General features: G+C 42.7%; 1 protein-coding gene across 1 annotated transcript in view; it reads left to right on the forward strand.

The window, feature by feature from the left end:
• Positions 1-25,483, forward strand: part of slc44a5a (solute carrier family 44 member 5a) — a 115,998-nt gene that overhangs the window by 82,909 nt on the left and 7,606 nt on the right. Inside the window, exons 3-13 of the mRNA XM_060905442.1 lie at positions 11,165-11,249; positions 16,510-16,594; positions 16,695-16,823; positions 18,703-18,763; positions 19,846-19,969; positions 20,797-20,880; positions 20,973-21,085; positions 21,808-21,939; positions 22,499-22,598; positions 22,679-22,771; positions 25,378-25,465. Of these exons, the coding sequence (XP_060761425.1) occupies positions 11,165-11,249; positions 16,510-16,594; positions 16,695-16,823; positions 18,703-18,763; positions 19,846-19,969; positions 20,797-20,880; positions 20,973-21,085; positions 21,808-21,939; positions 22,499-22,598; positions 22,679-22,771; positions 25,378-25,465 (1,094 nt within the window). The remainder of the gene's footprint in view (positions 1-11,164; positions 11,250-16,509; positions 16,595-16,694; positions 16,824-18,702; positions 18,764-19,845; positions 19,970-20,796; positions 20,881-20,972; positions 21,086-21,807; positions 21,940-22,498; positions 22,599-22,678; positions 22,772-25,377; positions 25,466-25,483) is intronic.

A 25,483-nucleotide genomic window follows, 5' to 3' on the forward strand; every position in this document is an offset into this window, starting at 1 on the left:
CTCAGTCAATTCCTCGCTGTTTTGTCAAGTCAAGTTTATTTGTATAGCGCTTTTAACAATAAAAATTGTCGCAAAGCAGCTTTACAGAATCTGAACGACTTAAAACATGAGCTAATTTTGTCCCTAATCTATCCCCAATGAGCAAGCCTGTGGCGATGGTGGCAAGGAAAAACTCCCTCAGACGACATGAGGAAGAAACCTCGAGAGGAACCAGACTCAGAAGGGAACCCATCCTCATTTGGGCAACAACAGACAGCCTGACTATAATATTAACAGTTTTAACATGAAGACAGTTTCGTTGATGTTATAAACTCTTCATTGATGGAAACTTGAGTGCAAAACTGTTCATGACAACTGCAGACCTAAAGTTAGCAAGTCAACTGTCATCCTCAGCCATAAAAGCATTACTGTAAGAGTCCAGAGCGTCCTCCAGGTGTAACCCTCAACTGTCCTCATGGGGCCGTCCTCCACAGGAACGATGCGATAAAACTCCGACCAGACACAGGGCACCAGGATGGATCAAGCAGGTCCGAGGGGCAGAAGAGGCCAGCATCTCAATCCCAGGACCAACATGTAACTCAGAGGGACAGATTGGGAGAGAGAGAGAGAGAAAACACAGGTTGTTAGGTATGCCCTAAAAATGACAAGTATTAAGTCTGTGTGGTAGGCTCGCAGAGACGAGAGTCTTTACATCAGGCATAACACACAACAATGGCATGTTAATATGGTTAAAAAATATCATGATCTGCTCTGGCTGGATGCTTGATTGGGTGATGGGAGCACACGCCTCAGCAATGATGGGATGCAGATGGGACCCTTAGGGCTGGCCAAGACAATTCAGTTACATTTCACCGGGTCTGGGACATGCGACAGAATGTCTGACGACCGATTCCCTGCAGGCTACGATAGCCAGTCGAGGTCTCCACCCTCTCCACCAAAAGATTTCCTGTTGACTCCATGTAACTCAGAGGGACAGATTTTGGGGGGAGAGAGAGAGAAAACACAGGTGGTTAGGTATGCCCAGTGTTACCTGAATAAGTAGGAACAGTATACATATTGCACTGAGTACAAGCAGGGACTCTGGCAACTAACTATGACAGCATAACTAAAAGGGGAGAGCCAGAAGGTAACACAGGCATGAGGGGCCCCGGGACATAAAGCAGCAGCTACTACACCACCAACAAACTCGAGTGAGCAAGCGAGTGGGGACTGACAGCATCCATACATCCCAGTTTACCAAAACACTCTGTCTGAGGACCCTCCAGATCTACACCTTTACCTCATAAACACCATTAACACAAGGCTTGACTAAACAGATCTATTTTCAGCCGAGACTTAAACACTGAGACTGTGTCTGATTTCTGAACACTACTTGGAAGGCTGTTCCATAACTGTGGGGCTTTGTAAGAAAAGGCTCCGCCCCTTGATGTAGCCTTCACTATATGAGGTACCAGCAGATAGCCTGCACCTTTTGATCTAAGTAGGCGTGGCGGGTCATAGAGGAGCAGAAGTTCACTCAGGTACTGTGGTGCGAGACCATTTAGTGCTTTAAAGGTCAATAGTAGTATTTTATAATCAGTACGAAATTTGATTGGAAGCCAATGCAGTGTGGTGATGTGGTCATATTTTCTAGTTCTAGTAAGGACTCTTGTTGCTGCATTTTGAACTAACTGGAGCTTGTTTATGCACTTATTGGAACATCCAGACAGTAAGGCGTTACAATAATCCAACCTGGAGGTAACAAAAGCATGGACTAGTTTTTCCGCATCATGTAATGACATTAAATTTCTTATCTTAGCAATATTTCTGAGATGAAAGAAAGCTATCCGGGTGATGTTATCAATGTGAGTTTCGAATGAAAGACTGGGGTCAATAATCACTCCGAGGTCTTTTACTGCTGCACGCGAAGAAACAGAAAGGCCATCCAGAGTCACTGTGTAATCAGAAAACTTACTTCTAGCTGTATGTGGTCCTAGCACAAGTACTTCAGTCTTGTCAGAGTTAAGCAGAAGGAAGTTAATAAGCATTCGGTGTCTAATGTCCTTAACACATTCCTCAATTCTATTAAGCTGGTGTCTCTCATCAGGTTTTGCAGAGACATACAACTGTGTGTCATCAGCATAACAGTGGAAACTAATACAATGTTTACGAATAATATCACCCAGAGGTAAAATATATAGAGAAAAAAGCAGTGGACCCAAGACAGAACCTTGTGGAACACCAAACTTTACCTCAGTACGTCTAGAAATATCACCATTTATATCAACATACTGATAACGATCAGTTAAATAAGACCCGTTTTGGATTCTTTCTGGTAAATAGGTCGGTATTCCTACAGTGGATATCGCTTCTATATATAATAATAATAATAATAATAATAATAATAAGTTAAATTTATATAGCGCCTTTCAAGAAACCCAAGGACGCTTTACAATTATAGACAAAGGAAAAAAAAAGAATAAAAAATAATAAATAAATGAATAAATAATAAAAAATAAAAGTAAAAAGTCCACCAAGTAGGGGTCAAGATGTAATTCCAGTGGTGTAGCAGCCACAGTCCCATCAAAAGGCGCATGAAAACGAGTCCCACATCTCCAGCACAGCCGCTGTGACGCCGTCAGCCACATCGCTCGAACACCACGCCATGGATCCACAAAGCGAGCAGAGAAGCTCCACCACGCAGAGCACTGGTGTGTCCCAAGCCGCATACACAGCCGCCGCGACGCCACCAAGCAACATCGCTCGGAACATCACGCCAAGCACTAAAGCGCAGAGCGCTGGACAACCACGAATGTTAAATGAGCAACGAGCTCACTGCAGTCCACAGCTGGGAGCGCAGGCATCGCCCACGGCGAACCAAGGCCTGGAGGGAACCGACGCCCAAAACTGGGTCCGGAGCTACACCACAACCGGCGGACAAAACACTCAAACATCAAACTACACAAACACACAGAAAAAAAAAATAAAATGAAAATTGAAAAAAGAAAGAAAATAAAAAGCTCTGGTGAGAAGCGGCAGCCAGAATGCGCACGACGTACTCTCAACCGGAAACGAAAAAAAAGCTTGTATATAGTGTATATACTGTAGCTCGCAACATTTATTGCTCAAGGTGGCCCACTTTTAGATCGTTCCTTCTGGACTAGACGGGGCCAGAGTGAGCTACGCTGTCACGGTCTCATTATACATACAGGACACTTTGTCGATGGAATAAAAACGTGTTCTATTCCCTTCTAGCGGGTTTCATTCATTTGGTTTAATAGCATGCAATATTGTTAGTATATCGCTTATCCTATGTGTATTACGTCACTCTACCCAGTGGAGAATGAGTGTTGAATATGGTTTACGATATTGCATGGTTGTCGAGACAACATGACGTCACACGTCGGAGACGTAAAACTTCTGTGCTAGTGAGCAACTGGGACAATTTGTAAATAAACAAACATGGCTGCCAGGTTTGCTTCGTTAAATACAGAAGATTTTGAGAGAATTTTGAAAGAGAAAGACGCGTTGAACACCCGAAAGGAATGTGTATGTATTATAATAATAATAATAATATTGGCTGGGGGGCGGCACGGTGGTGTAGTGGTTAGCGCTGTCGCCTCACAGCAAGAAGGTCCTGGGTTCGAGCCCCGGGGCCGGCGAGGGCCTTTCTGTGTGGAGTTTGCATGTTCTCCCCGTGTCCGCGTGGGTTTCCTCCGGGTGCTCCGGTTTCCCCCACAGTCCAAAGACATGCAGGTTAGGTTAACTGGTGACTCTAAATTGAGCGTAGGTGTGAATGTGAGTGTGAATGGTTGTCTGTGTCTATGTGTCAGCCCTGTGATGACCTGGCGACTTGTCCAGGGTGTACCCCGCCTTTCGCCCGTAGTCAGCTGGGATAGGCTCCAGCTCGCCTGCGACCCTGTAGAAGGATAAAGCGGCTAGAGATAATGAGATGAGATGAGATATTGGCTGGCTTTTTTTCGTGGTCTATCAGATATATTCCATTCAGCTACTCATCTTTGACTTGTTCAGTATCATGCTAGCTGAATGGAATATATCTGATGTATCACGAAAAAAGGCAATATTATTTAGTTTTTTTACCCATGTTTGTAAAGGTTGGAGTAAAATATAATAGCCTGTTAACTAAAATATAAATTTTATTACAAATGAAAAAGGCAGTAACAAATCTTCCTTTCCTTATGAAACTTTTATGAACATTTGTTCTTCTTCCATTTGCTTCTCTTTTCTTTATCTTTCAGCAGCCTGTAAAAAGAGAGAGAGCTCAGATTTCTTGTTAAATTTATTTGTCCACAATCACACAACAGCTCCTTAACATTTTAGAACATTTTAGATCTGTTTTTGTGTGTTTTTTCGTGGCATTAGGCAGCTGGGCCATAGAAGGTTCACGCTGCATGCTGCACACTACACGCTACACGCGTGTAAAGAAAAGTGGACAAACGTAGCATGACTTGCTCTGGGCCATAGAACGGCGTTCACGTTGCACGCTGCACACTTCACGCGTGAAGCGTGAAATGAACATGCACACTTTTTTCTAGGCGTGAAGATGGAAATTCCAGTCAATGCATGCGGTCACCGCCGTGCCAGCCAATCAGAACGGGTCTAGGGAGATAACTCTATGCTTTCAGGGGAAAACTTCAGAAAAAATATAATTGAATGGTATAATTGAAAAATAGTTCTTCATCGGGATTGTCAAGCAGATTATAGAATGTTCGGTGAAATTCACCACGGGTTTCTCTCAGAAGGAAGTGTTCTCGGCTCCAAATTCTGTTCCTTTTTCTCTTCCTCTGTCTCAGTAAAAGCAGAATGAGGCAATCGTCGTCATCCGAAGAGTCCATATTGTTGGTTACTCGGTCAAAGTAGAACAGACGCAACACGTGAACATCCAAGCATGAAGTTTAATGGCCCAGGGTCCGGTTCTTCACGTGAACGTGTAGCGTGCAGCATGCAGCGTGCAGCGTGAACCTTCTATGGCCCAGCTGCCTTAGACCTGTGTTACTTCCACCTACAGTGAAGTCACATGCATTCTAGCTATTATACATTATTGCACCCTCTGCTGTCCAAACAATGTGATTACAGCTTGGAAAAACTAGGCGATTATTACACAGCCTGATAATAATCACAGTTCATTTTTTATTTCGTTGATTCAAATCGTCAAAAATTTGTATCATAATTTGTCATCGCAAGATACATCATTAAACGCCTACTAGGAAATAAATATGTTTTTGTGGATTGACTTGGAGATTGCTGGAGTCTCTCGAGCTCTGAGCGTGAATCACCAGGTGCGACTCAGATATCTGTTAGTGTTGTATTAGATTTGTTTACACTGTTCATCGCTAACAAGTGCTGGAAATCTGTTCACCAGAATCGTCCGTGCTCTCATGTTAATGTGGTTTATGGCACAGTGGGATTGATTATAACCTATGAACAAAAAACTTCACAATGGAGCTGAACTTTATCATATCTCTGTTAAGATATTAAGGTCGCCATCTTGGACAACTGACGTAACTCTAGGCTCCGCCTCCAAACATTTCAAGCATCATCATCGCAAATATAGCTCAAAGGTGTAAACATGGACGACCTTTGCATTTACCAACAAGGTTTTATTCAAAAACGAGAGTGCGCTGCTTAACAAAGCCACATTTTAGGTGTCTCTGGTTACTTGTTAGCTGCGGTAGCTTTGCAGTTCGAGTGCAGAATTAAAACACCATAAATGTTCTGGCTTGTCGATTACAGTTGAGGCCAAATGGGAGATTTTTTTCAACAGAATTTTCCCTTAAGTTTAAAATGTTCACTGCTACACTCGGCATCTGAACGTCCAGCCCATTACCTTTTATCCGGGATTTTGTGAATAAAAGATAAATCATTGCAAAGTAGTGTGGCAGTTGAGTTTTAGATATAAAGATAAAAGAGAACTGAAATAAAGAGAGAGAGCGTGTGTGCGCGTGTGCGTGCGTGTCTGAAATATGAATATTTCATATTGTTCAACCCCATGAGGATGTTATAGTTGTTCTCAGCGGGTAATGCTAACATTACCTCCACTAATCCGCCGTTTTATGAGTCAATCGATGAGGTTTGAGGTCAGTGGGTTGGAGACGTCCAGTCATGACGCTGTTGGCTCTGGATTAAAGAATAAACAATGACAAGGCGGTAAAGCGGTGGTGGTAGCATTGCTGGTGGAGGGTGCATGGGAGTTTGCCCAACCGGTCTACATGTGTTTTATGGACCTGGAGAAAGCTTATGACCGTGTCCCTTGGGGTGCCCTGTGGGGGGGGTTTTGGGAGCATGGGGTTTGGGGCCCACTGCTGCAGGCCGTTCGGACCCTATGTGACCGGAGCAGGAGTTTGGTTTGCATTGCTGGCAGTAAGTTGGACTTGTTCCCGGTGCATGTGGGACTCCGCCAGGGCTGCCCTTTGTCACCGGTTCTGTTCATAACTTTTATGGACAGAATTTCTAGGCGCAGCCAAGGGGTGGAGGGTGTCCAGTTTGGTGACATCAGGATCATGTTTCTGCTTTTTGCGGATGATGTGGTCCTGTTGGCTTTATCATTCTGTGACCTACAGCATGTGCTGGGACGGTTTGCAGCCAAGTGTGAAGCGGTTGGGATGAGGATCAGCACCTCCAAGTCCGTGGCCATGGTGCTCAGCCGGAAATGGGTGGAGTGCCTACTTCGGGTCGGGGGGAGTTGCTACCTCAAGTGGAGGAGTTTAAGTATCTTGGGGTCTTGTTCACGAGTGAGGGTGGGGGGGGAAGGGTTCTCCGGGTTTCATTACCCCTCGCAGCTTGAATAGATGAAATGAGAAGATTGGAGAAATTTGGAGTCTATCAGCAGGGTTGAAGGACTCCTGGTGACCTCAGCATCAAGCTCTTCTGCAGATATTTCTGAGATCCAACAAGGTGAGAAGATAAAATGGAACTCTGACTGTATGACCTCAAGATGTTGAAGATTGAAAGCACATGTTCCACCAATGTGTCCCGGAGATCCTGACCTTCTCACCCTAATGGTGAGGAGAGATGAAACAAAGTTCCTGTCTCTAACCTTGTGTCTCGCTGAATCAGTGAAAGAAAACCGAAGCCTCAGGATCAAGATTGGTTTCATATTTACAATCATTTTCATCTCACATGACGGCGTTGCTTGTCTTCGTCTCAGGATCGTCTTTGTCTTTAGTAGCTCTGCTGGACATAAGGCCGTGGCGTCCATCATCCATCTGTCATCAACAATTCGGTTAAATCGTATCTCCTCCGTCAGTTCTCCACGGATTTCCGTTCTGATTGTTTTGTTTGAAAGAACTCGACCTTCTGCACAAAACTTGGTCGTTGTTTTTGTCAAATCTTTTGCTAATGAGTTACTAATTAGGCCAAATTAACGAATTTTCCAGGCCTCTCACTAGAATTTTTTTTTATCTCCTCATTCATTTATCATCTGAGTTCAGTTCTGATTGAGATTTTGGGTCGATGTTCCCATGAGAAAGAAAACTTGGTCATTTGTTTGTTGATTTTCCTGTTATAAACAATTTGTTTACAACTTTGTTTATTTTCAGTTAAATCGTATCTCCTCCCTCAGTTCTCAATGGATTTCAGTTCTGATCGTTTTATTTGAAAGAACTCGACCTTCTGCACAAAACTTGGTCATTGTATTGTCAATTTTTTGTTAACGAACTGCTAATTAGGTCAACTTAATGAGTTCTGGGATTTCTGACTAGAATTGTATCTCCGCTCTCATTTTTCATGTGAATTCAGTTCTGATGGATGTTTTGGGTCGATCTTCCCTCGGGGAACAAAATTTAGTCCTTTGCTGATGTTCCTGTTGTAAACAGTTTGTGGTGGAGGTCGGTCCTCTCTCTCTCACATCGTCACATTTCAGTTCTGTTTGATGTTTTGGTCGTCAGGTTGTTCTGATGGCAGGCCAGATGAGCTCCTACGTCCTTGAGGTTCTGGGTTTTTTGACTGAAATAACGAGCGCTACATTTCATAAGGAGGATATTTTTAAGTCCTGCACATCATTGTTTGCATCAGTCAGTGAAATTACCCTGGAGCTCGGCGTGCGTGAGCCTCGGATGTGAAGTCTCATCAGACTCAGACTGTAAAACTCGCGCCGTATGAAATGATGAGATGAAATTCTGTGCAACGGCGAAGGTTAATACACATGGAGAGAAAAACGGCTGTGAGAAACGAGATCATATCCGTGACATGGCTTTTTAACGAAAGCCATTACGTCTCATCGGTGTCACTGAGCACAGCCGCGTTTCCACCTGCAGCCTTTATGGGTTCCTTCAAAGTCAAGTGCACTCACTTGTGAATCTGAAACATGGATTTGTGCATCATTTTTTCGCTCATGAGCAACGAGACTGGCATCGTGTCTCTATTCGCCAACAGGAGTGGAAGCATTGAAACACAAACCCTGAAATGAGGGAACAATAAGTGAGATTATAAGTGTCCCTTTACAGCAGCCAAGAATGATCTCACCGTCTTCTACGCACACACACACACACACACATGCATACAGATACACACCACTTTAATCCTCTCAAAAAGATGAAGTCAGCGATGACATCATCATCCAGACGCTCTGTCTCGACCCACATCAGTGATGCTGATCGAGCTGAGAGGAAACAAAGAAAACATCCCGCCTTCCATCCTGACCATCACATCAGGAGTCGCTCATTATAGATACAATCAAACACGCCTCATTTGCATACAGTCAGGAAGTGATGGAACTTTCATGCTGAATAAAAGTGTTGATAATTTTTAATTCAAATACCAGATCACGTCTGGAATAAAACACGGTTTTTGTCATGATTTTAGAGGAAAATAATCAACAACGCAGTGGTGTGATGAAGCCGAGGCACTGGAACGCCATGATGGCAATTATTTTCCTTGAACCTGCTGAACGCGTCCTGAAATGTTCACAATTTTTCAAACATGTTAGTATTAGCTAACGAATGAATTTTTATCTCTTTAGAGTTACATTTCATCGAATTAATATATACAATACATATTGCTTTGAGTTACGTTATGACCTGGTCTCGTCCTGTAATGGTAAATTTATTTTTATTTATTAATTTATTTATTTTAACGCCTGACTTTTTTTTTTTAACATATTTGGTCATTAATATTATCATATTAAAATATTTTCAGAAGAACATGTATCCTATTTACATATTTTTTTAAAATCAGATGAATATATTTATTTTTGTTTACAATGTGAAATATTAGAACAATCAGGATGAATAAATTAATAATATTATTTGTTATTTTGATAACATTTTAGGCACTTTTGAGCTTTTAATCATAATACAATTCAAATATTACATTTATTATTTTTGCAAAATAAAACTTTTGCAAAACCGTTATACGCAATTTTACCAAAAAGGAAACTAACATGATATAACTGAAGGAAAAGCCAGAGTCATCACCCTCAAATAAATTCTAACAGATTTTAGAATTCTTCTGTACCGTAAATAGATTCATTTTTAAGTATAAATTGTAAACAGGATATTTTTTTTAGCATTTTTGTAATTTTTTTTGCGCTTTGTCTATATTTTAATGTTTTTAGCCGTTTAATGTTTGTAAATTTAAGCTAGACGGCCTTTTGTTTTCATGAAACCGGTGAAATTTAGTTCCATCTGAAATGTAGTGATTGTGAGATGTTTATTTTTGTAATATCTTAAATATATCAGGCCATTCTGTGGCTGGGAAGTTATTTAATTTGAGGGGATTAAAGCAAATAATGTGCATGAAATCGCTCGCTTGGCGCAGTCAAGCAGACAGAGGAAGTCCGTGTGCGCATGCGCAGGTTTACCTTCTTCTTCTTCTTTTGGGTTTTACAGCAGCTGGCATCCACAGTGTTGCATTACTGCCATCTACAGGTTTCCCTTTGAGCGTGCACTGACAGTTCCATCATTCTGTCACTAAACGAACAGCTGATCACACCGAGGTGCTCGCTGAGCGCTCATATTTATTAGTTTGGTCCTGCGTTTCCTTTCCTTCGTATATAACATAACGTCTTTTCTTCTCGCTTTCTTTCCGTTACTGTAGTCGCTCTTTCACGTTTCATTCACACACTCACGTCCTCCATTTTTCTCTCCTGTTTCAAATTTGTATCCCACAATGCCTTGCGTGAACAGGGAAAGCCCACCACATGATGCATGACGTAGTATCTTGAATCGGGTCATGGTGAAGCAGGAAAAAATAGCGGAGAATTTAGGGCCATGTGGCGATAAATTAATTAACTGTTCTATTTAAAAAACTAATAAAATTGGAAGTCTGTGATTCAAATTCAGTAGCTTTCAGTCACTAAACAAAAATAATTGGGTGTTGGAGAAAATTATTTTTATGACCTACACTTGAAAACTCTGAAAGGCACTCTAGCTTTAAGATATGTCTGTATCTTAAGAAATAAAGATTATTATTATTAAAAATAAATGATTATTAAAACCAACTTGTGAAAAATATTAAAATAATACAAATATTAACTATCTATATGCAAGCCTTATTAATAATAACCAACTTATTAAAAATAAACTATAATTAAAAATAAATGAGCAGATATTATTTGAGTTTGAAAGATTGTGTTGAAAAGTTTATAATATTTCAATAATTTAAATATTCACGCGCATGTGTCCAAAATTATTTTAAAAATTATATTTATGTACATACTGTGTATATATATTTTTAACAAATAGATTAAATCTTAGAGTTTGGCTCAGAATTTGTCTTTATTATAAGTTATTATTATTAGTCATTGCTCCAGTCTGATTTTTTTTTTTTTTTTTTTTTTTAAACGTGGTTAGACCTTTCGTGTGTAGAAAGATGAGACTGAAATGCTACTTTGGTCCCGTGAGCCACGTTGGATTGTCAGGAGAAACACGTGATTGGATGGTTTGGAGATGATTTTACATCAGAAATCTGTGTAAATTAGCACTTGGTGTAACGTGGATGCTGTACGTGTAAGGGTTAAACTCACCCAGTAATGTCAGAGTGCAAGAGGAACGCTCTACTCTGCAGTAGATGGGTATCTGATAGATTAGACACATTTAGATTAGATAAGACAGATACGTCGGTGTTTGTATGGAGTGACTTTATTAATTAGGTGTGAGTGCAGGAGAAAAATCAATAGTTCTTCCAGATTGCATTGATTCTGTGTGTGTGTGTGTGGTTTTTCTAGCCTGGATACATGGAGACCCCAGGAAAGTGATCCATCCTACTGACAGCTCGGGACATTTCTGTGGACAGAAAGGCACAGCCAGTGCGTGAGTATCACCAACTCATTTGGCCAATCAGAGCCCCGTATAGCCCTGAGTGTAGGCGGAGCCAGTGTACATACAAAATAATCTGATCAACTGCAAAAGAATTCGACATACAAAAGATTTTGTGGATGTGCATGAACGAGTCAAAAAAGAGTGAAATATGTAAGTAGCTCAAGGGTGTGCAGTTACAGGAAATTAATCAACAACAAGCAACAGTTTCTACGGTTTCAACAATTACGTTTCTGCAACAGAACATCCTGAAGTGTTTTAATGTTTTATTCCGCTTATGCTACAGAAATTCACATTCTTTTAGAACGGATATTTGTGCAAGAATGACGTCATGTTTTTTATCCATTTATGGTATAGTTATGTTTTAATGTTGTGGAACAAGTTGGTTCTTGCTGTTCTCACCTCTCTGTGTGTCTTCAAGTTCACAAAAAATAACAACAACAAAAAGTGCAGCTTGTCATGTTACAGAGAAACTTCATGGTGTCCCTCAGGGCTCTGTACTACGCCCTCTTCTGTTTTCACTCTTTTTTGCTCCCTTGGAAGAAATAATCACTGCTCACGGTTTTAGATGCATGCTGTACGCAGATGACACTCAGCTTTATGTTTCCATCGAAATATACACAAGTCATTTACCTTCAGTAACTGAGCTGTGCATGAAGGTGTACTGCAAATGGTCTCATGTGTAACCCTGACAGAACAGAAGTTCTCCATCTTATGTACAAGCAACATGACAAGATCAGTCTCAATATGGACGCTATATCCATTGACCCTAAACTGGTTGTTCATAATCTTGGAGTTACTGTAGATCCTCATCTCCAAATGATTGATCAGATCAAGAACGCATGCAGATCGGTTCATCATGCACTGAGATATATAGGCAGGATGAAGAAGTACCTTGATCAGGATGACTGTGAAAGGCTCGTACCAGTGTTGTAGTCGAGTCACTATACCTAGAGTCCGAGTCCAGTCTCGAGTCCCCAGTGTTCAAGTCCGAGTCATTAAAGAAAATTTCGAGTAGAGTCTGAGAACAAGACTCCATCCGCACCATGTGACGGTGTCTGTTGCTGCCTTTATGTGAAAGCGTCTCTGCTACTGTGTCGGACTAGCGTTCCTGCTCGACTGCCCCGTTTTAGTTAATAGGCTACAGAAAAAAAGCTTGTTCATCGCTCAGCAAGCCCCGCCCACTATCAACAGGGCAAATAACATGAGAGAGGGTTAACACTAGCTAGTTCATCGCTCAGCAAGCCCCGCCCACTATCAACAGAGTAATGAACATAGCTTGTCACGTCCTTCTCTGGGTGGAGTCTCGCTAAATGACGATTGAAGTTCGAGGTCGTCCCCGTCGTCTCCTCGATAGTTCTACATATGGAACACACAGCAGTGCATTTTTTCATCGTCTCTCCAGGCGTTTTAGCGCCGTTAGCATTAGTTTGTTCCTGAACATGACGTATGAACAGGTGAATGTGCATTCTCTTGCATGAAATTAGCATAAAAATTAATGTATATATAAATATCTTATGCCAAATTATTATGGCATGTTACAAAAAAAAAGAAAGAAAAACTCAGAGTCCTCGTCTCCAATTTACGAGTCCGAATGCAGTTAATGCACGAATCCAAGTCCGAGTCATCAGTGTGCAGCAAGCACACTATTGTTTACTTTATTATTATTCCTGTACACCCGTTTTTTGAAGCTGCTACTCCTCCTACAGCTTTTGAGATACTGACACCATTCCAACTCAGAAACGTCCATCCTGAAGCGGTGTAGTGTGCTTGTGTACAGCTTTTGAATCGACGCACCCGTTTTCTCGTTCTTGTCATTTTTCTGTCTTTTTTTTTTCCCCATAGAGAATGAATAGGGCTCACGAATCGAATCGTCCTGCTCGGAAACGCTCCATCACAGACGCACCAAACTTCATGTGATACCTCGGGCTAACCCCCCAGATATGCATTCGGTTCTGATCCGCATTCATTTTTATGCCTCCTCCACCGTAAGGTGCAGGAGGCATTAGGTTGTCCGTGCGTCCGTGTGTGCGTACGTCCGTTCCGAAACCTTGTGAACGTGATATCTCAAAGGCTAATGAAAGGAATTTCACCAAACTTTCACCATTTGTGCGCTTTGGGACAAACATGAACTGATTTAGATTTTGAGATCAAAAGGTCTAAGGTCAAGGTCACTGTGAGGTCAAATGTCTGTCCGAAAACCTTGTGAACACAATATCTCCAAGGCTAATACAAGTAATTTCACCAGGTCAGGATTACTGTGAGGTCAAATGTCCATCCCCAAATCACAACTTAAGGCGTGTAGTCTACCGGGCGGAGGCATCCACATCGACACTGTTGGCATCGAGTTCTATCTAGTTTCCTTTCTTTTCATGCCCCACTTTTTCATCCATTCACTTCCATTCATTTTTGGCCCCATTGAAAATGAATGGAGTTTCAGGGGAAAAAAGTTTTCACTCTGTCAAATTTTTTAACCGAGTGACCAAACTTCAAGAAACTTCACAGGGCGAGTCCTCAGGGCAAGTCCCCACACACATCCATCCTCTCATCTGAGACCTGCATTCATCTTTTCCTTGGTTTTCACGCATCCTTTTTTCCCTCCACAGGCTTCCATTGATTTTTGGCCCCATTCAAATGAATGGCGTTTTGCTCAGTAACACTTCACCACATGTCCACTGGTGTAGTGTGCTTGTATACAGCTTTTGGATTGACGCACCCGTTCTGTCATTCTTCTGTCGTTTTTTTTTCCCCCATAGAGAATGAATAGGGTTCACGAATCAAGTCATCCTACTCAGACACGCTCCATTGCAGATGCACCAAACTTCATGTGATACTTCAGGCCAACTCCCCCGACGCACTCATGCAATCGGGTCTGACCTGCACTCGTCTTTTCCCTTCTTTTTTTCTGTTCTGCTACAGCTCAGCAAACACACTTTGCATTTTCTCTGCAGAAATGCAGTCTAGTTGTTGTTGTTGATGACAATTGTCTTATTATGAGTCTTAGATCATGTGGTGCATCCGCCGTATACCGTACGTATACGTCCCTGTCTAAGTCGTTACTATAGAAACCGTCTATTTTTTCTCACCCCTGCTCATCTAGGCTCAGGGTTAATTAAAGGAGGCAGTTTGTCATGGAGGATACAGGACTGGATTTGGGACGCAGCACAGAGATGTGTGTCAGATTTCCTTCTTCCTGTGAGTTGTTGTGTTTGTTGCAGGACGTGAGCTTGGCATGAATGAACCGCAGCTCGTTAGTGGAGCTGAGACATGGTGAGAAGAGTGTTTGTTATGCACGGTCATGGAGCGAGGGGTGTGTTTACTGAGCTGGGTTTTATAATTGGATCATTCTGAGGGAGCTTCCAGACGACGAATTCAGACTTCTTTATTCTGACATTTCGCATTCGACTCTTACAGGCGTGAGAGAAAAGACGTGAGAGTGACGTTCCTGATGAGCTCATCAGCGAGGCTTCGCGTTTATTAATGACGCACAAGCAAATCATTTTCATCCCATTAAAGGGAAAGAGGTTTTTTTTTTTAATTAGATGAAATGAACATGATGTGTGTAATAACAGTATAGTAATAGTGATGTTAATCATGCTAGTAGTCATAAAGCACCGTTAGTCGTAATAATATTTGCTGTTTCTTCTGTATTGGACAGATTTCCTGTTCAGATATTAGTTAATTTTTAATCTCACTGTACATATTAAACTGTAGAAATGACTGCGAATAAATTAAAATATAAACTCATGCCGAATTCATGCGTTTTAGAATTATAGAAACGTCCTGGGCTTGTTGAGTAACACAGGGCTCTGCTGACACCTTCTGGCAAATCACACTCGATGTGCTCGTATCTAGTGACAAAACAAACAAACAGAGACGGACAGAATCATCGAAAATATTAAAAAACGATAAAACGGAAGAAAAACAAATGAAACAAGCATCAAACATGGAGCATAAGCACAAGAGGAAAAAACATTTTAAAAAGAAAAAGATATTATATCAAGTTAGTCATCGAGAAGAGTACTGTCAGCCTGAGAGGAAAAATAAACAATTATGTAAACAAGCAGATAAACAACGTGTTGTAAGGATGAATATGTTTATTTAACGTTGTGTTCCATTTGAAATGGAAATGGGAAGTCGGAATTTCCGAGTTTCAACTGGAACACCCCCTGAAGTCAGATTAAACCTCATTAACCTCAAAATCCAAGATGGCCACTTTGTGCATCCTCAGGAAGTGAAACATGTAAACGTGTTTTTTAAAGCAATAAAATATGCTGAAAAACAAACACTTTCTGCGCTTTACTTCTTTATCTTCGATGATGTTTTTGAAGTGGAGATCGTATGGTTCTGTAGTTGAGTGTATTCTGAAAGAGCGAGCACAGCAAACGTTTTCCTGGAGGCGTCCATCTTGGTTTTCTGACTACTTGTACTGGTGTGACGACATAACTTTTACTAAAAGTTACTAACACTTTTAGTGTTAGAGCTTTTTAACAAGGAAAGCTGTAACTTTTATGAAATTTTCAGGGCGGAGGACTTTCCTGTGTGTGTGTGTGTGTGTGTGTGTGTGTGTGTGTGTTTTCCAGAAAAAAGACAGGCTGGTGAGGGAAAGACTGTTTGTAGCTGTTATAACATAAGTGAGAACAGGAATGGACTCACTTCATGAGCGTTCCTCAACATTAAATCTAACTATAAACAGATAAATTATATGATGTGTTTCTCTTTCATTACATTTTTTTAAAAAGTGTAAATGTTGGTAAATTGTTGTGATGTAAGAGGAATAAAACAACGTTATTTTCAGTGGAAAATTATCCGTTTCAAGACGGTAATTAACTCCGCTTTGTGTTCAGTTGCATCGCACCACTGCATCGTTGATTATTTTACGATAAATTCACTCACATCAGTGTTACAGAATATATTTAATTTTTACAAATATCAGTGATTTTTCATTTTCACTCCTGTGCAGTTTTCACTCTCCTGTTCTCTCTCTTGTTCTGTCTCTCACTCTCTGTCTTGCTCTCACTCACGCTCTCTCTCTCTCTCTATTGTTCTCTCACTCGCGCGCTCTCTCTCTCTCTATTGTTCTCTCACTCGCGCGTTCTCTCTTGCGCTCTCTCTTGCTCTCTCACTCGCGCTCTCTCCATCTCTCTCTGATGATGTAGAACCTGATTTAATGATTTTACAGTATTAATGGCGTCACTGTGTTTGTGTGAAATGTGTTTTAATAATTGCAGGCGTAACGTTTTTATCTCCGCAGTAAGAAACCCATCCTGTTCTACTTCAACATCCTGAAATGTGCGAATCCTGCCGTTCTGATAAACCTGCAGTGTCCCACCACTCAGGTCCTGCCTCGACACTTTACAGAAAATCCATTCAGCTCGACACTCTTTAATTGCAGCTCCACATTCACACCCAGTTCACGCTTCTGACTGATGTTTACAGATGTGTGTCTCGACGTGCCCGGATCGCTTCGCCACCTACACAGACGTGCGGCTCCAGCACGCCTTCAACAGGAGCCACTGGGAATATTACAGGCAGTTCTGCAGGCCAGGATTCAACGATCTGAAGAAGGTGATTATTCACAAATACTAATCCCACGCGGTCCGTAACGATCTTCATTCCGGTCAATGTGTTTATCAGCCAATAACCGGCTCCGTCTGATAGCTGCTGGATAAACAACACAGCAGCAAGGCGGCACAACAAACTTCTCTAATTCTCTTATTTATTTTAACTCGAGTTTTTATCTTTAAAAAACACGTTTGGCTATTTTTATTTCTTTATTCTTACTTTTTCAAATTATCTGTGAGAGATTACTCAACACAGGAAAACACTGCGAAAAGAAAGTATGATGGCCCTTTTCCACTACCCTTTTTCAGCTCGCTTCAGCTCACTTCAGCCCGACACGGCTCGCATTTCGACTACCTTAAAACAGCACGACTCAGCTCGCTTCAGCCCTGCTTAGCCCCCAAAACTTGCACAGTTTTGGAGTGGGGCTGAAGCGAGCCAAACCGAGCTGAGTGAGGCTGGGGGCGTGAGCAGACACTCCCCTGTGCACTGATTGGTGAGGAGGAGTGTCCTCACACGCCCCGCGAGCACGCTGAGATCTGTAAACCCGGAAGAAGGAGAATTACGAATTACGAGAATTTCTGAAGCCTTATGCGCCTCGCCTCATCTATACGCTCTTGCCAGTATCTGTTGGCGTTGTCGGTGACAACAAGCCACAGCACCAAGACCAGCAACACTAACGACTCCATGTCCTCCATGTTTATTGTTTACTATCCGGGCTGTGAGACTACCGCTTAAAAGTCACTGATGTCACTGTTTGCGCCGCTTAACGACATCATGTGACGTCCACCCACTTTCGCTAACTCCACCCAATGTGTCCACCCACTTCCAGCCAGCGCGGTTGTAGTCGAAATGCAACTCCAACAGCCCCGCTCAGCTCGACTCAGCCCAACTCAGCACCGCACGGCTCAGCCGCGTTTGTAGTGGAAAAGCGGCATTAGATTTAAGACATGATAGACCACGCCTCCTTCACTGTAACTCACATGCACATAGCCACACCTCCTTTACTGTGACTGACGGGCACATAGCCACACCTCCCTCACTCTAACTGACAGGCACATAGCCACACCTCCCTCACTCTAACTGACAAGCACATAGCCACACCTCCCTCACTCTAACTGACCAGCACATAGCCACACCTCCCTCACTCTAACTGACAGGCACACAGCCACACCTCCCCCACTCTAACTGACAGGCACATAGCCACACCTCCCTCACTCTAACTGACAGGCACACAGCCACACCTCCCTCACTTTAACTGACAGGCACACAGCCACACCTCCTTCACTGTGACTGATGGACACAAAGCCACACCTCCTTCAATTTAATTTACTGAATCAAAGCCACACCTCTTTCACTGTAACTGACAAGCACATAGCCACACCTCCTTCACTGTGACTGACGGACACATAGCCACACCTCCTTCACTCAAACTGACAGGCACAAAGCCACACCTCCTTCACTGTGACCGATGGACACAAAGCCACACCTCCTTCACTGTGACTGACGGACACATAGCCACACCTCCTTCACTCAAACTGACAGGCACAAAGCCACACCTCCTTCACTGTGACCGATGGACACAAAGCCACACCTCTTTCACTGTAACTGACATGCACATAGCCACTCCTCCTTCACTGTGACTGACGGACACATAGCCACACCTCCTTCACTCAAACTGACAGGCACAAAGCCACACCTCCTTCACTGTGACTGATGGACACAAAGCCACACCTCCTTCACTGTAACTGACTGAATCAAAGCCACATTTCTTTAACTGTAGCTGATTTGCTCCACCCTTTTTCTTTAAAAAGAAGCTGTAAATTGACATGTAAATCGCACCACTTACACTTTCTCTCTCTCTCTCTTTTTGTTTTTTCTTCAGTCTGTGGCTCATGTCCTGCGTGATGAAGATTGTCCGTCAGTGATTGTGCCCAGCAGACCATGTAAATACACTTCCTTAGAGAGAGAGTGTGTGTGTGTTTAATTTCTAAATATTCATCAGTCCACTGCACTCTGAAAGGCTTTCATTTACGAGTCATTAGTCTGATGTATCTGACTCGCTGTAAGGCATCAGAAAACATTCAGCAGCTGTCTGGGGAACACACACATATATATACACACACACACACACACACACACACACACATATATACACACACACATCATATTCCCACCATAATAACCAACTGAAATAGTCCAATAACAGCAATAATAATAATTCTGGATTGTGATTGGTCAAGGTGGTGTTGATTGGTTTTTGATCATTTATATTAATTTCTGATACGTTATCGTTTCTATAGAAACAGCTCATTCACAGAGACGTGTACAGCAGACGCTCTGCGTCATAAAATGTGTGTAATCGTTGGTATGGTGACGTTTTCTGTAAGGAGACGTAAATGCTGATGTGACAAATCTCTTTACAGACGTAATTAATGAGATGTAATGAGTCTCCAGTGTCAGAGCTTCAAATGTAAAGTTTTCCATAAATCTTCAGGACAAAGGATTTTACACGTTTTTCCATTTCTCTGTAACACCGCACGGTGGTGTAGTGGTTAGCACGGTCGCCTCACAGTAAGAAGGTTCTGGGTTCAAACCTAGCGGCCGGCGAGGGCCTTTCTGTGTGGAGTTTGCATGTTCTCCCTGTGTCTGCGTGGGTTTCCTCCGGGTGCTCCGGTTTCCCCCACAGTCCAAAGACATGCAGTTAGGTTAACGTGGGGCGGCCTTGGGCTGAGGTGCCCTTGAGCGAGGTACCGAACCCCTGACTGCTCCCCGGGCGCTCTGGTGTTGCTGCCCACTGCTCTGGGTGTGTGTGCGTGTGTTCACTGCTTCAGATGGGTTAAATGCAGGGGATGAATTTCACTGTGCTTGAAGTGTGCATGTGACAAAGGTTTCTCTTTCTTTCTTCTTAAGTAGTGAGGGTTTTTTGGGGGGGTTTTTTTGGTCTGATTAACTTTTACAATATGGTGGATTTTTTTTCTCTTCATTCTCTGTATTTTTTAAACTCGATCTCGCGTTTCCATCTCAGTTTTCCAGCGATGCCTTCCAGACTTCATCACGAGGAACGGCACGCTGATGGTCGCCAACAGAACGGCTTTTAAAGATGCACTGGATACGGCGAGGAGCGTGAGTGAACTCAGAGATGCTGCTGAGTGAGTATACGCGCGCGCGCACGCACGCACACAGATTACCTGTAACTATAAACAGGTACAAAAAGCATGATGTATAAAACATGCTGTTCCAGGAAAATAATCAACTTTAGGATGGTAACAGTGGCTCTGCTTCTTTACTGTACATCACCCTGTCGTTGATTGTTTTCCTACAACAGCACACTCTGAGGGTTCTATTTCTTATCTATACCATATTGTATAGTGACCATCATTTGAAGTGATCTTGTAAGTAATAAATACAACCCATTAAATCTAAATGCTTTATTTTTCATTGTGGCTTTATGAAAAATAATTAAAGCAGCTGGGCGGCACGGTGGTGTAGTGGTTAGCGCTGTCGCCTCACAGCAAGAAGGTCCAGGTTCGAGCCCCGTGGCCGGCGAGGGCCTTTCTGTGTGGAGTTTGCATGTTCTCCCCGTGTCCGCGTGGGTTTCCTCCGGGTGCTCCGGTTTCCCCCACAGTCCAAAGACATGCAGGTTAGGTTAACTGGTGACTCTAAATTGACCGTAGGTGTGAATGTGAGTGTGAATGGTTGTCTGTGTCTATGTGTCAGCCCTGTGATGACCTGGCGACTTGTCCAGGGTGTACCCCGCCTTTCGCCTGTAGTCAGCTGGGATAGGCTCCAGCTCGCCTGCGACCCTGTAGAACAGGATAAAGCGGCTAGAGATAATGAGATGAGATGAATTAAAGCAGCTGTCATCAGCGAATGAGATGCTGCATTAAGTGGCGACTGTATCGATGTTTTATGGATATTCTGTCTCTCTGTGTGTGTGTGTGTGTCTCTCTCTCTCTGTCTCTCTCTCTCTGTGCAGTGTTATAACAGGTCTGCTGGAGGCCAAGCAGCTTGGCATGAAGATTGTGGAAGACTTTGCCAACTCCTGGGTCTGGATTCTAGTGTAAGCAGATTATAATATACAGTACATCTGAAAAAAAAAGCTTCACTGTGTTTTTAAAGCGTGTGTGTGTGTGTGTGTGTGTGTGTGTGTAGAGGGTTAATTCTAGCGCTGGTCATCAGTCTGATCTTCATTCTGCTCCTGCGCTTCACTGCCGGCCTCCTGCTCTGGTTCACCATCATCGCCATCATCCTGCTGGTAGCATATGGTGAGAGGAGGAGGGGGGGAGAAAGAGAGAGGGAGAGAGAGACTACAGAAGTATACTGTAGAGTAACTGAGGTTATATGGAAATGTATGTTTGTGTATGGATGGATGGATGGATAGATGAATGCATGGATAGATATAGATTGATGCATAGATAGATAGATGGATGCATGAATTGATTGATTGATCTGCAGGTAGATAGACACACGGACAGATGGACTTTCAGGCAGAATGCCAGAGAGACAGACAGCTAGCTGGACCATCAGACAGACTGAATGACAGAGCGACAGTCACAGAGAGAGAGATAGATAGATAGATAGATAGATAGATAGATAGATAGATAGATAGATAGATAGATAGATAGAAAAAGACTGATAGATGGACTGGCAGATGTACTTGTAGACAAATTGGTAGACAGACAGGCAGAGACAGATGGGCACACAGACAGATAGATGAGAGACAGACACGTAAATAGGTAGCTAGACAGACTGAAAGTTGGACAGATAAAAAGACAGACAGGCAGATAAATGGATGGAGAGAATTGAGAAAGATAAAAAAGGCAGAAAGACAGGTAGATGGAAAGACGGACAGATAAATGGATGGAGAGATAGACAGAGATAAAGACAGATAGATGGATGGATGGATGAATGAATGAATGGACAGATAGTGACAGAACCATTCTCCAGTTACAGGAGGTCACGTGTTCGTGTATTTCTGTGTGATTAGGAATCTGCCGTTGTTACTGGGAGTTCACACTCCTGAGAGAGACTCCTGAAGCAGACGTCAGCATTTCAGACATCGGTGTCCAGACGAACCTACACGTCTACCTGCAGCTCAGCCAGACGTGGCTAATCTTCTGTGAGTTAAAGCAGAAACCGACTTCCTGTTGCATAAGCAGACCTGAAGTACAAACACCAGAATTCCTTTGAACTTTGGATTTAATTTAGTGATCCAAAGCCACGCCCACAACTCGTTACCGGTATGTTTGCTACGTAGGTCAAATTTATATAAAATGGTGGCCGGATTCACTCAGTTAAACAGTTCTCGTGAAATATGTCACAGTTAGTGAAGTCCTGAGTACACGCTTGAAGGAGACGTAATGATGATCAATGATTTCACCCAGCGGATGATGGTAAAATACTGGCTAATTTCTCTGCAGCGCTAACAGCACAGCTAAAATAAAAAATTTATTAAACATTAGTCTGAGAAAATTGGTAGAGAACATTATTTAGAGCTTAAAATTAAATATAGGGCCCCATAATGCACTGAAGTGATGAACGTGTGACTGAAAATATGGCAGATTGCAACCGTTGCTAAGCAGTGACAACGAAATAAGGCCTGAGGTATGATTCGTTATCGCTTAAAGTGAGCATTTTCATACTTTTCGTGTGTTTGTGGTGGTGTTTTTTCCTCTCAGTGGTATCTCTGGTTTTAACCGAAGCTTCCATAGTTTTAATGCTGGTCTTCCTGAGGAAGAGAGTGTGTATCGCCATCGCCCTGCTCAAAGAGGGCAGCAAGTAAATCCGATTTTTTCCTTCACCAATTTCATAATTTCAGCCTCATGATCTCTCCTGAACTCTTGTGTGTTTGTTTGCAGGGCCATCAGCTACATCATGTCTGCTTTATTCTACCCAGTCATCACCTTCATGATGCTGGCTGTGTGTATCTCTTACTGGGCCATTACGGCTGTGTATCCTTATTGAATGGTGCAGAACGTGAAAACGATGCAAATGATATCAATATTTTACTTGTTTGTCCACTAGGAGCACTATCTCATCTCAATTTACAGTGGAACAAATATGAGCCAGGAATTAGCAGGTCATATTTGCAAAATGGCTGTTTTTGTTATTTTAATAACCTCCATTGTACTCTATAACAGAGTCAGACTACATCGTTAATATGACTTTAGCTAAAGGGGTCATAAAACATAACAGTTTGCCAGCAAAAGTAGGTTTCTTTGTCTGTTTATTAATGCAAGCAGATTTAACACTGTAATCAAACAACTGGCGAGCCAGCCAGGAGGTGCGCAGACAAGAGTTATCCTTATAAACAGCTTTTATTTTATTTATATTAAGCATAATTACAGGGCGGCACGGTGGTGTAGTGGTTAGCACTGTCGCCTCAGAGCAAGAAGGTTCTGGGTTCGAACCCAGCGGCCGACGAGGGCCTTTCTGTGTGGAGTTTGCATGTTCTCCCCGTGTCTGTGTGGGTTTCCTCCCACAGTCCAAAGATATGCAGGTTAGGTTAATTGGTGGCTCTAAATTGGTTGGTTGTGTCTCTGTGTGTGTGTGTGTGTGTCAGCCCTGCGATGAGCTGGTGACTTGTCCAGGGTGTACCCTGCTTCTCGCCCATGGTTAGCTGGGATAGGCTCCAGCTTGCCCCCCGTGACCCCGCATGGGATAAGCGGTTACAGATAAAACAAACAAGCAGTTATTACTGTAACCAGATGACAGCAGTCATATCACAGGGCTTTCCTGGGAAAAAAATATCAGAGTAGTGCTACTGATGTGGAGCCCAGGCCAAAAGGGCTGGCTGCTTGGGGGTTCCGGAGACACGTTCCCCTGGAAAACTTTGAAAATTAGAGACTTCAAATGGTGCATTCTGGTGGTATCTTGGGCTGATTTAGGCACAATTCAACATTATTTAATTTGTTGTAATTTACCTTGTCAAATGTACCAGGGGCAAAATTAGATTTGAAATGAAAATACTGGAAACAGTCAATACAGAGAAATATTTAATTTTATTGCACAACAAAAAATATGCATAATATTGAACAAAATACCACCTGAAATTAGAATATTTTGGGGGGGCTTTTTGCACCTTTATTGGATAGGACAGTGTAGAGCGGGAGAGAGAGACGGGGAGGGATCGGGAAATGACCTCAGGCCAGAATCAAACCCGGGTCCCCGGATTTATGGTATGGCGCCTTATCCACCTGAGCCATGACGCCCCCTGAAATTAGAATATTAGCAGTACAGCTGTCAACTACAGACCTGCAACCCAACAGGCAAAAGTCACACACAAAAGCCTGCAGTATAGTGCCAAATCACGAAACACCCCCATCTAGTGACCATCTCCTAGAACATGGCTTTATGTACGGTTGCAAATGGCAGTTAACACGCAGTGACACTTCTGGGTTGAGTGCCAGGATGTTCAAGACCTATATATTACATCCATCCATCCATAGACACTTGTCCTGTACAGGGTCGCAGGCAAGCTGGAGCCTATCCCAGCTGACTACGGGCGAAAGGCGGGGTACACCCTGGACAAGTCGGCAGGTCATCACAGGGCTGACACATAGACACAGACAACCATTCACACTCACATTCACACCTACGCTCAATTTAGAGTCACCAGTTAACCTAACCTGCATGTCTTTGGACTGTGGGGGAAACCGGAGCACCCGGAGGAAACCCACGCGGACACGGGGAGAACATGCAAACTCCGCACAGAAAGGCCCTCGCCGGCCACGGGGCTCGAACCCAGGACCTTCTTGCTGTGAGGCGACAGCGCTAACCACTGCACCACCGTGCCGCCCCCTATATATTACAATATCTTCCTCTTTCTATAGTTATTACTCATTTTCAGAGGGGAATAGGATATATTTAGGTGCAGAAAGTACTCCGCATTGTTCAATTTATGGTTTTGATATTTTTTTTGTGTGCATGCGCGAGTGACAGCATGGTGCTGACGTCACACAGCGCAGCGGAGCACCGCATATCCATGCTTTGGGGAAAGCCCTGATGTAACAGAGTCAAAATTGACACTCTGCCTCTTGTTACGTCATCATCCTGACCTGCCCTATTTACCCACAATTCTTATACTTAAAGCTAAGAGGACACATGTGACATATTATACATGTGACACTAAAAAAGTTAACTCGTGTATCTGTTTATTAATTACTACCAAAATCTAACAATTGGCGAGCCAGCCAGGAGGTTCAAAGAGATGATTTAACAATATAAGGAGCTTTTATATTTATTTATATGAAGTATAAATTCAGTTTATACAATTAACCAGTTGTAACATGTAAATTAGGGATAAAATTAGCTTATGTTTAGTCATTCAAATCCTGTAAAGCTGCTTTGCGACAATGTCTGTTGTTAAAAGCGCTATAGAAATAAACTTGAATAACGTGACGTTTTACGATACTGAATAAAAAAGTATATTTGTTTATGATATTTATCTATGTGAAAACGTTGAACACAAACATTAACATCAGTTGGTAAGCCAGCCAGGATGGACAGAGACGAGATTTAAGCCGACTCAGTCTGTTTGCACCTTAATCAAATCCAGTTTTTTGGCATCGTCTGGTGAGGCTGTGTACAAAGTCATGTCAGCGCAGCCCAACTGCAAGCACGTCAACCTCACCTGCAGTCCAGAAGTGAGTCATCTTCTCTGA

This window comes from Neoarius graeffei, chromosome 23, assembly GCF_027579695.1.
Source record: "Neoarius graeffei isolate fNeoGra1 chromosome 23, fNeoGra1.pri, whole genome shotgun sequence".
Taxonomy (NCBI): Eukaryota; Metazoa; Chordata; class Actinopteri; order Siluriformes; family Ariidae; genus Neoarius; species Neoarius graeffei.